An 11,315-nucleotide genomic window follows, 5' to 3' on the forward strand; every position below is an offset into this window, starting at 1 on the left:
GAAGAGCTTTGTCAGACATGGCCTAGGCGATTGAGGTCCCAGATCTCTCTCTCTCTCTCTCTCTCTCTCTCTCTCTCTCTCTCTCTCTCTCTATCTAAGATTGTTCTCAGTTTTTTTTTTCAATTTTCGATTATCATTTAGTTTTTTAAATTATTTCTTGAAATATAAATTAATAAATTATTTGGCCGGAAAATTCGTAGGAAAAGTTGTCGAGAGTGCACTTCACTTCTCATTTAATAGGTCAGGTGGTATAGTGTAACTTTGTAAAGGTCGGGAGGCACTTTGCCACTAGACCTAAAGGTTAGGGTGCAATCTACATTTTACTCTAAATTATTCATAAAAAAGGCCGATTCAACCAACCTCATCGTGCCATTCTCTCTACGATTGTTTGGTCGAGAAGACACAGCCACCATATTGCTATCATATGGTTTAAGATGATGTAACGAGGGACAATAATTTTTCATTGTTGCCAATAATCATTACATCTATATTTATTTACATATATTTGGAATTCTTACTCTTAGCTCATGACTTAGTCTTGCTTTGCGATGTTAAGTCGACCAAATGTATATCCTATGAAGTTAAATTTATTATTAAACTGCAAATGAAGAAGCTCTCAATCTGCAATTTATTATATATCTTGGCGTGATTATTCAAGTTTTAGATTTTAACCTATAGTGTCTATTCGCGTGATATTATTCAATGATCAGATATTTTCTAGTCCAAAACCTTCTTGTCCGGGTAATTGAATGCGCCACGGGATATGCTATTGATCAGATCATTTGATTTAGTTCGAACTAGGCTAGCTAGTTTCGAGTCTAACAAAATATTATATACACGTTGCATGGAAATAATAATGTAAATATGTAGAAGGCTAGTAGATCTCAATATGGAGCTCAAACACATGATGATGAATACATCCAGGAAACAAGCATGCACAGAGGGGAAAAACAAGTAAACCTTAAAATCCTAGAAATATTAAGAAGCACGTACGTAATCACGCGACTAAACTGACCAACACTTTCACTAACAAGAAATATCATAAGCATGACGATGGACGACACACAACTTTGAAATTTGACGCACACAAAGCTCAGTAAAACATGTATATGGCCGTGTAGCAAGGATGATCAAGGGAAGGGAAGAACGCCGGTGCCAGTGCCACTACCAACGCCACCACCAACTCCACCGCCAACTCCGGGGATACTGCCCCCACCAACGACGCCAGTACCACCAGAAGGACCAGTGACACCAGCAACTCCTCCAACGCCGCCGAAGACGGGAGCCACACCACCGGCACCTGGGCCTCCTAGACCGGCATACCCGCCCACGCCACCATATGTAAGGAAGTTCTTCTGGTCGGCGAGGCCTCCAGCATCATTGGTGGTCGGGACGGTCCTAGCCCCAAGAGTGTGAGGCACCATCACCATTGCAAGAACAAGCACGAGAGCAGCAGGACTCCTGACCTTCCCCATAATTTCTATGAAACACTTTTCCTTTCTGCTCTCTTCGGCTGTTGTTAAGGTTTCGGGGATGAGGAGGAGGGAAGAGTGTAGGGCCTATAAAGGCGATGGCAGGGCAGAGGTAGTTGATGGAAATTTATTGGGGAAGAGGTTCAAATCAATGCGTTTGCAGCAGAGAGTTCATGAGAGGGACAGAGCTTGAGTTCGTGATAGAGAGAACTTCTGAACCCTAATTAAACCCTCCCATTTTGAAGAGTCTTAGCGCTGATGATATTTTTTTCGGTTACAAGGGAGGCACATGGGTCTAATAGGATGAAATAGAAATCTTAATCAGTATGAAAGTCCCATAACGAGTATTAACCTGGAACATATTGATTATCAGGTGAAAGTGTGCGTTACTGTACTACACTCTCTTTAATGAGCCTTAGTTGATGATATTGATTGGGCATATATTCCTTATAGGGGAATGGGATCCCCGGCCTTCAGCTAGCAATTTTATAGACTGTCGGTTGGAATTGTATATCAGAAGATTAATGAACTCAAATCGATTAATCTGTGGCTATGACACAGCCCAATAAATTACGTACTACTGAGATCATGAATATTGGTCTCCCCACATTAAGTGTTGGCTCTTTTCGACTAAATGAGCTCCTAAAGTATAAGTGTCAAAACTAATCTGAAACAATTTTGGCCAGTCGAGGGGGAGTCATAAGTATAGTAAAGAATATAAAGAAAAAGTGAAATAACCGACATGAGGTGATTCAAGCGGCTTAGCACTTATTTCCTTAAATGAAATCTCAAGTTTGAGTCTTGTGAATGGAAAACATCCATGCTGGGGGAATTTTATCCCCTTACTAGACCGATCCAGCTCGAGTTGAAATAGTCAGGTATGTTAGACTTCTGGATATTAAGATACATAACAAAAAGAAAAAGTGAAATAAATGAAATAAAAAAGCGAGAATTGAATCATAATCTTATAGTTTCAGGTAAATGAAGTGTTAATCCAAGAAATGTTTATGTGAAATTAGTGAAACCAAAATTTAGATGGAAAATAGAGAGCTCACCAAACGAGTCATTGGTCGGGTGATGATAAATAGCATCAATCATAGTAAAGAGGAGAATACAAGTTCGAATTCACGAAACCCTATAAAGGAGGTCAAATGCCTCGTATAATGAAAGAGAAATTCTAAATAGCTAATAGAGGGATACGAGTAGCCTCACTAAGTATCAAACATGCGACTTCTGAGTTAATAGGTGAAAATTTGCACCACTGCGCTACACCCCTTTTGATATGTCGAAAAACTTTACCTACCAAAAAAACAGATAGTGTCAGAAATGGAAACTATAGGATGTATATATAGCTTTCTAATATGGGAAAACGTTTTGAATGACCATTAAATGTGCTGATCAAGGAGAGGGGAGCTTCATTCTCCCCCATTTGATCCAATCATCAAAGGGGGTTTGGGAAGGGTGCCCGATTTTATTTTATTTTTGGTGTAAGGGTGCCAGAGATTTGGTCAAAACATACCATTAATTCTAAGAGTTGCTGCTCATCAAACAGTTTCATCCAGATGAATCATCGGTATATATACATACATACGTGTGTATATATATATATATATATAACAGTAATTACATATTTTCAGTAAACGACGAATGCTTAATACAATCTATATATTGCATATTTGGATGTACTAAGAGATGAGTGTAAAACGATATCCATCAATAAGCGAGACCCGACGTAAATTAGCCCGGTCGGGCTTACGCAGGTTAATGGAAGGACTCTTGACTATGATCAGATTGTCCATAATATGTTAACAGTGTGTTTGGGAGGGTGGAAATGGAGGGATGTGGAGGGGAGAGATTTTGGAGAGGGAGAGATGAAGGGAAATGGAGGGATAGGGCATGTCTACCGTCCCTAATTTGGGGAAATGGATGGACAGGGAGGGAGAGCAATTGTGCGCCGTACGTCTACCCTCTCAATTTGGGAAAATTTGGAAGGACAAAGATGTGAAAAGTGAACTATTAGTTCAAGCGATTCGACGTATGTTCCCCTTAAATAAGGTCTCGGGTTCGAGTCTTGTGAATGAAAAAAATTCACGTTGGAAAAACTTTACTTGTTAGAAGACCGACTCAGTTCATCTAGATTAGTCAGAGCCTATTGGCTTCTAGATGGACTAGGGTTCACGTCGAAAAGATGTGAAAAATGGAAACATGTAAAAGAATATCATTTGACTAGAATGTACCAAACAAAAATAGTGTTGTATGTTATTCAAGTTGCCATGACAGATAAATTTTATAGAATTTATTATATCATATAGCCTAACGTTGTCAGATATTTTTAAATTTATCACAACGTCGTTTTTTTGTCTGAGGTATCCCAACATTGATATTTTTGTGCAATATAGCCAATTTTATATTGTTGAAGTGAGTATTTTTAGATTGACTTTCTTGATCTGGATTTAAACGGCTGCCATAGAACTGATCTTAGGATTTTTCGTGGTTGTAAATGTTATAGATGGTGCGTTTTCTTGGAAAAATTCAAGGACTCTCCCTTAATGCTGAACACGTATCTGAGTTTTCTCGCATTCAAATGAAGAGGAAAACTAACTTGCTTTGATGACACAGAGGACCTTTGCTAAGTATGAGGAGAGGACTGCCTTTGAGAGGCCACTCACGAGTGGTGTTGAATATGCCTTGAGAGTTCTCCACTCCGAGAGGGAACAGTTTTAGAACCAACATATTTTTTTTTTGGGGGGTAAAAGGATGGACGCCATTGAACAAAAACTAGTTCATAAGGACGAGTATGAGCCTGAAACCTTAGAGCCGTCACCCATTCGGGAAGAACATGTTTCACGTGTGGTTTCTCTCGATGTGTTGTCAGGAAAGGTAATTTCCTTTCTTTGCTCTGAGATTGCTCGTGTTTATGGTTCATTGGTATCATCATGAATTGGCAACTCGTACTTGATTTCTTAGATGTAACGGTTCGCTCTATCTCCATGCTTATAAGTAAGGCAGAGGATTGTAATGAGGAAGAGGAAAAATGGAAGGGAAGGAAGAGACTTACTTTCTCTCTCTCTCTCTCTTTTTTTTTTAATATGAAGCATTAAATAGAGGAAAGGAGATTTTCTTATTGGTCTTTCATATAGTTTGTTCCAGACGCTTTATCTTGCTTAATGCATATTCTTTCGTACATTTGGAAATGGATTATTATACCGTCCACCGCTGGTGTAAACCAACTCTCCACCGTTGGCTTTTCTAATATGTTTGATGAGTATACGCATATAATTTTTATGAAGTTTCAAGATGAATTTTTTCAAAGCATGTATGTATTCATTGTGAGTTCAGATATAGAGGGCGTCTAACGCACTCATATAATTTAACAAATAAAAGCAAAATGGAGCATGTTGTGCATTTCAATTTAATTGATTGTGCTCTTACCGGCAGTTGCAAACTATTCAAATCAGTAAGATGGTTATGTAGACATGCTTTACATATCTTGAAGTATTCCTTCCCAATATATTCTAAAAAGATGGACCAAATTTGCAAATGAATGAATTTCTATTGATATTGATGTCTCGCTCTAAAAATGTATCTTAGCCACCAAAGACTATGCGTCTTAATAGATTAATGCGACATGCTTTTGCTATTATGAGTTTGAGTGTGGATGATGATGATACTAAAAAATTAACGCAACAAAACTTGAATGAACTTGAAAAAGAATTGAAAAGTTTAAAGGCAACAAAGGAGCAAACAAAACGTAATATATTGTTGGATGGAGACGCTAAAACTACTGGTTCTGGGCATGAAAAATGAAATGCGAGTGCTTGATCCAATGCAAATGAGACCAAAGGGAATACCTAATAAAAGAATAAAGCATAGTCTTGAGAAGGGGAAGAAAATAAAGTCCACGAAAGAAGACCTAAGACAAGCATGAGGTAACAAAGCTTTTTCTTTTTATGTTTTTGCCTTACGTATGATCTACTTATTATACTTGACTAATCTTTTAAAAGTTTAGATTATTCGGTGAATCCCAACAATCACCTTGAATCTAGAGCTACCGATAAATGCAACCGTTTCTATGGATCCTATGAGATCTAGGTATTTGCATGTTTCATTATATCTTAATAATTTTATAGTAACTATTATTAGTCTTAATAACTTGTGTTACTTTATTGTAGAACATGCAGTAGAACACCACCGCAATGCAAAGAAGTAGCCCCCTTGGTAAGAACTCTAGAAATCAGGTAAAGTTAGAACTTGTTCTCTCTCTTTTTTTAAAAAATAAATAGTTATGATACTTGAATCGAGTATTTACATGTTTCATTATATCTTAATAATTTTTATAGTAACTATTATTAGTCTTAATAACTTGTACTACTTTAACACCACCGTAATGCATAAAAGTAGGCCCCTTGGTACAAATTTCGGTAGTCAAGTAAAGTTAGAACCTTTTTTTTTAATAAATGATCACGAGTAAAAATAACAATTTGAATATAATATATGCTAATCTGAGAACTTTTCAGGTCTTAGATGATAGTAGCAAAGTCCATCATATGACCATAATTCTAGATTTAAATGAAGACCTCTCTGTCCAATTAGGCGATAATGCAAGGACAAGCGAGCAAGGATTCTCTCAAAGCATAAGGAAATGACTATTTGGATTTATATGTTTCAGGAGATGGTATTTGGGTGATGTTTTTTAGGGCAATGACTCCCGTTCTGAAATTAGTTCTTTCAGACCTTATTCGAATTCATTTTTGTTATTGAAGGTCATGGATATGTAATTCGATCATAATTTTTTTACTTGTTATGTTCTACATTATTACAATAATAACTTTTATTTCGAGTGAATGAATGAATGTTGATGAATTTGTTTTCGTTTTTTCTATAGTTTTTTGTTCACTCTATATTCTTCGTCAAAACGAGCATCTCAGTTTACTTGTATTCTAAAATAATTAAACATATTAGATTATAGATTTCACAAGTTCACTTGCTTTGAGTTCTCATTGTCTAGTAATAGTTGGATTTGTGCTAGCACTCGGCCGGTATTACTTGTCCAATTTGATCTTTATCTTCTTTGACTCGAAGAAAGATTTGCTTTATGATATCGTCCATATATTCACAGCAATTGCTGAGCTTGTGAGAAAATTTCTTGCTACAATTTGGTTCCATAAGGCTGTATCTCTTTCCACCAATAAACTTTCTTCTAGCAGATAATATATACATACTCATGAAGAATTCCTTTTGTTGTTGATCAGTTATAAATTTCGCTAAAGTTGAGTAATAGAGTTGCAGCATTTATCTAAAAAAGTTTAGATAATGAGTCACATATATGAAGAAAACAAAAAGAGATCACATAGAAGCAAAGGGAGCCAAATATGTTGGTATACATTGACCTTCTCTTACTTTCTAACTCCAATAAATTAATGGGTTCAATCTACAAAATAGCTAAGAAGAGGAAGAAGCAAGAACAAAATCAACAAAATGAGAGTGATATAACATAACTTGTATCTCTAATTTGCTTCAACAACGAGGGAGAGATACAAGTGAACAAGAAAAATGAGAGAAGGCTAGCTAGCCTAGCTCGTATTATTCAAAATCAAGCAAAATTGAGGTTTGAGGTCTAGGGGGAGATGGCGGCCAATTTCCATGGAGGCTGACGAGATGGTGTCCGAATTTTCTAGAGAGAGAGGCGAAAGAGAATAGACTAGAGAGAGGAGGATGAGAGAAGACACGACGGAGATGGCGATTGATTTCCATGGAGTTGGCGAGATGGCGTCTGGATTTTCTAGAAAGAGAGAGAGATAGAAAGAGAAAAAGACTAGAGACAAGGGGATGAGAGAGAAGAAACGATGGAGAGAGGAGAAAAAAACGGTGAAGAGAAAAAGGACTTTTCCCCCCTTAAAATTGGACAAACGTTAGACTTAACACTGTTAAATGCTAGAGAGACTCATGAGGGTCTACCTGAATGATTTGGCAAATTTTTATTGATATTTCCTAACAAGCTAGATTGATGTGCTGGTGAGGTAGGACCACCTAATATTTTCTCCTAGCAAATAGAGTGAAAGAATGGGATTCTAACTTATGGAGGTGTCTCCATATATAAGCAAATGGAGTGAAAGATGGGATCTTCATTCCATTATTTTTCTTCCCATTTCACTTTACTAAACGGGCCGAACGAAAAAGAATCTTTCTCTCTCTGCAACCGTCTCTCTGTAGTTGTTTCTCTCACGATAAAATAACCATCTAGGATTTGTAAGAGAGTTTGCACGTAATTCCTTGAGATTTTAAGTTTTGATTAATGGGAGAGGATGTGAAAGTTTTTACTACAGACTATAGTCCAGCTTCTGCAGGGTCAAGACGGGCCAGTGGTAGGAGTTGAAGGATGGGATTGATCATGACTTCCAATCGAAGCCGGGGGCATGGGACTTCAAGTTTACCTGGGAAAAGAAGTGAAGGCTGAAGATCTATCGACTGACTATCAGTCTTTGTTTTTGAAAAGATAAAAATATGCAGTGGATTTTGTATATATGTCTTGCAGTTAAAATTTATTGTGGATTCAACCCAAAAGAACGTGTGGCTTAATTCCTTAACAAATGGTTCCTCCATCATATAAATCCAAACCTCTCCGTTTACATGTCAACAAGATAACGGAATCAAATCAATTCGATATTTGTGATTACAAGGTAAAAAACTTTCCCTCCAAGTATGTTATCCAATCTATTGATAACAATGACCGGCTTCACCACGAAATCAAACTGCATTTGTGGTCGTGATCGATCATTTGCAATCTGATCTCTGCATGGTATATGTTGGTCAAACTCATGCATGATCTTGGAACATCTCACAGTATAACTAAGGTGATCGAACTCGATAGTTTATATTTAGAGAGAGAGAGAGAGAGAGAGAGAGAGAGAGAGAGAGAGATGAAGGGAAGAAGTTAAATGGGAGATTCTCCATAGAAACTATTAGCCATAGCTGATATATGGCAAGTATTTTCGATTAAACCATGGTTCATCCAAATTAAAGGTTTCAGAGAGCTGCGATGGAGATAAATATTAAATAGAGATGAATTCCATGATTTCGGGACACAGCTAGTCTAAGTGTAGGGAAAAGGGGTCTTCCTAGCTCGACACTCGATCAGTTTCCTTTGAGGTGCGAGCATCATGACAAAACCTTGGTGATGGTCCGGGCAGGGCTCAGAAGTGAGTTTTATTAGATCGCTTTGTAGAAGCTAGGTGGGATGCGTGGGCTTTTTTTGTTTTTTGGGTGTGTACCATGGCATCTAAAAGCCTTACGGGTTCTGACTAATCCGTTTCGACCCAATCAGGAATTTTCTCCATTAACAAGACTCAAATCCGAGACCTTAGTTAAGGGAAATAAGTTTTAAACCGCTTGAACCAACCAATGTTGATGGATGCTTGGCATTAGCGTCAGCATAGACTTAGACATTCCCGCCTTTACAAATTGATATCTCTTTTCAATTTCATTTTCTAGATTAGCTTATGCCAAAAAGAGCCGAGACATAAATCTCTATGCTGACATTGCCCTATTTCGTGAGAAAATCTTAAATGGTATTATCTCACATTGTGGTGGTGTCAACATGTGAAGAAGTAAAGAAAATTAGTGGGTCCTTAAAAGGTCCACCTCGAGACTCCGGTTACGGCTACAAATTTTATTGAAAAAATCTACTCCACTATTTTCTAAAATATTATCTATCAATATTGTAAGTATATATCTGATATATTTTGTTATTATCTCCTTAGGATATTATATTATCTCTAACTATATATTTGACAAAGAAATGCCTTTCCCTTTATATAATAAGTATAGATATAGATGTACACAGATTAGTAAATTTTATCAATGAGGCCATTAAGATCAATCCTTTTTTTTTCGATTATAAAGGAAGTTCATGGTCTAGCATAATAAAATACAAATCCTAATATAAATTGCCCCCTTTAAGGAAGCATTATTTTCAATGGTTTCTGACAAGGCCCAGGGGCCTGATTGGTAGGTACTATGCTCGTTTCTTCAAGTTCTGCTGGTCTATCATAAAAGTGGATTTGATGGCTGTAGTTCATTCTTATTTCTCTAATGGCATTATCCGCAGAAAGGCAAATTCTACTATTATTACTCCGGTGCCAAAGAAGCAGAATGCTGATCAAATGAAGGATTTCAGGCCCATTTCTTGTTGCATTATTGCCAATAAGTAAAGTTGGTTCTACAGGAAATAATTAGCAGGAATCAATCGGCTTTTGTTAACGGCAGAAGAAATCAGCTTTTGTTAAAGGTAGAAGAATAACTGATAATATACTCCAGGCACATGAACTGTTAAAACATTTATCATATATCTCATATTTTCTGCCATGATGTGCTATAAAGTTGATCTTATGAAGGCATGCATTTGATTCTATCACTTGGTACCACTCGAGATGTAATTCTATCGGTCTCACCCAACTTTGCTTCACAGACGATCTGCTTATCTTCACTGATGGTTCTATAGATTCCATAATGGCCATATTGGATATTTTCCAATAACCGGTCAGGTCTTAAGCTGAATCAGGAGAAAATGGACTTGTTCTGTGGTGGTTTAGGTGAAGATAGGGTGGCTGCTTTACTGGAGTGTACACGTTTTACAAGAGGGAATCTATATGTGAGGTACTTGGGCCTCCCTCTTACGTCTGGGAAGCTGTCAATGAGGAACTGTGAGGGACGGCCGAGAGGATCACGTAAACTACGGACCTTTCTGACGCAGGAAGGGTACAATTAATAAATGGGAAGAGGTATGTCTCCCTAATAGCGAAGGTCATTCACATAGCTCATTAAGATGCAGGGCTTTCCTGCGGAAGGGCTCTGAAGATCATAAAGGTGGAGAATGTTCAAATGGGAAGAGGTATGTCTCCCTAATAGCGAAGGTGGGTAATTGGGTTTTCGTAATATAGAGGAGTGAAATCAGGTGCGTGTAATGAAGAATATTTGGGTCACACTTATCAACTCAGGATCTTCGCAGATTGCTTGGGTCAAAAGGTATCACAAAGAGGTGGTGCTTTTGGTCTTTGAAAATTCCTGAAGATTGCTCTTGGAATTGGATCGGAAACTCCTTCGACTAAGGCATTTAAACAAGCCACTAATTGCACAAAAAGTATTGAATTTCTGGTATGATAGCTGGCTTCCTGTGGAGTGCTTAGCTGAATATTGAATTAGAGGTGCCCATTGCTTCCCAACTGTAAATGCGTCAGATCGAGTTAGTAGAGTTCTGAAGGATGGTTTATGGTGCTGGCCTAGAAGTGGCATGAATCTAGCTGCAAGCATCGACATTTTTCCTGCTGATGACATGAAGTGGTCTGGATTCCTAACAGGACAGGTCAATTTACTACATCTAATGCTCGGAAACAGCTAAGGGATAGAAGACTTAAAGTCATCTCGGGCAAAGCAGTTTGGTTTGCTGCAGGTCATCATCCTAAAGCCTCTTTTATATGTTGGCTGGCAGTTTCGAAACAGTTTGCATACAAAGGACAGGCTGATGGAGTGGGGACTGGATGTGGCTGGTCCTGATCCTGGTTTGTTCTCTGCAGTGAAGAAGCAGAGTCGAGGGACCATTTATTCTTCAATTGCAGAATCACATGTGGTATATGGAGAAGCTTACTCTGCCGAATTGGCTCCACCAGGCAGCCTTCAGGCTGGATATCAGGACTTCATTGGGTCTCGTCCTTGAGGGGAAGGTCTCTCGATATTACAGCACAAAAACTAATGTGGACTATCTATATTTTACAAGACTTGGCTTGAGAGGAACCACAGAATGTTCTCCAGGAAGTTCACAGATGTTGAAGTGCTGCTCAAAGACAT

At 37.9% G+C, this 11,315-nt stretch overlaps 1 protein-coding gene across 1 annotated transcript; it reads right to left on the reverse strand.

Annotated features, from left to right (window-relative positions):
* Positions 1-905: 905 nt before the first annotated feature.
* LOC116187290 (glycine-rich protein 5-like) lies at positions 906-1,527 on the reverse strand. Its single transcript, XM_031515944.1, has one exon. It carries the CDS (start codon positions 1,473-1,475, stop codon positions 1,131-1,133), a length of 345 nt encoding a protein of 114 aa, XP_031371804.1. The 5' UTR covers positions 1,476-1,527; the 3' UTR covers positions 906-1,130.
* Positions 1,528-11,315: the final 9,788 nt, after the last annotated feature.

Source organism: Punica granatum, chromosome 8, assembly GCF_007655135.1.
Source record: "Punica granatum isolate Tunisia-2019 chromosome 8, ASM765513v2, whole genome shotgun sequence".
Lineage (NCBI taxonomy): Eukaryota > Viridiplantae > Streptophyta > Magnoliopsida > Myrtales > Lythraceae > Punica > Punica granatum.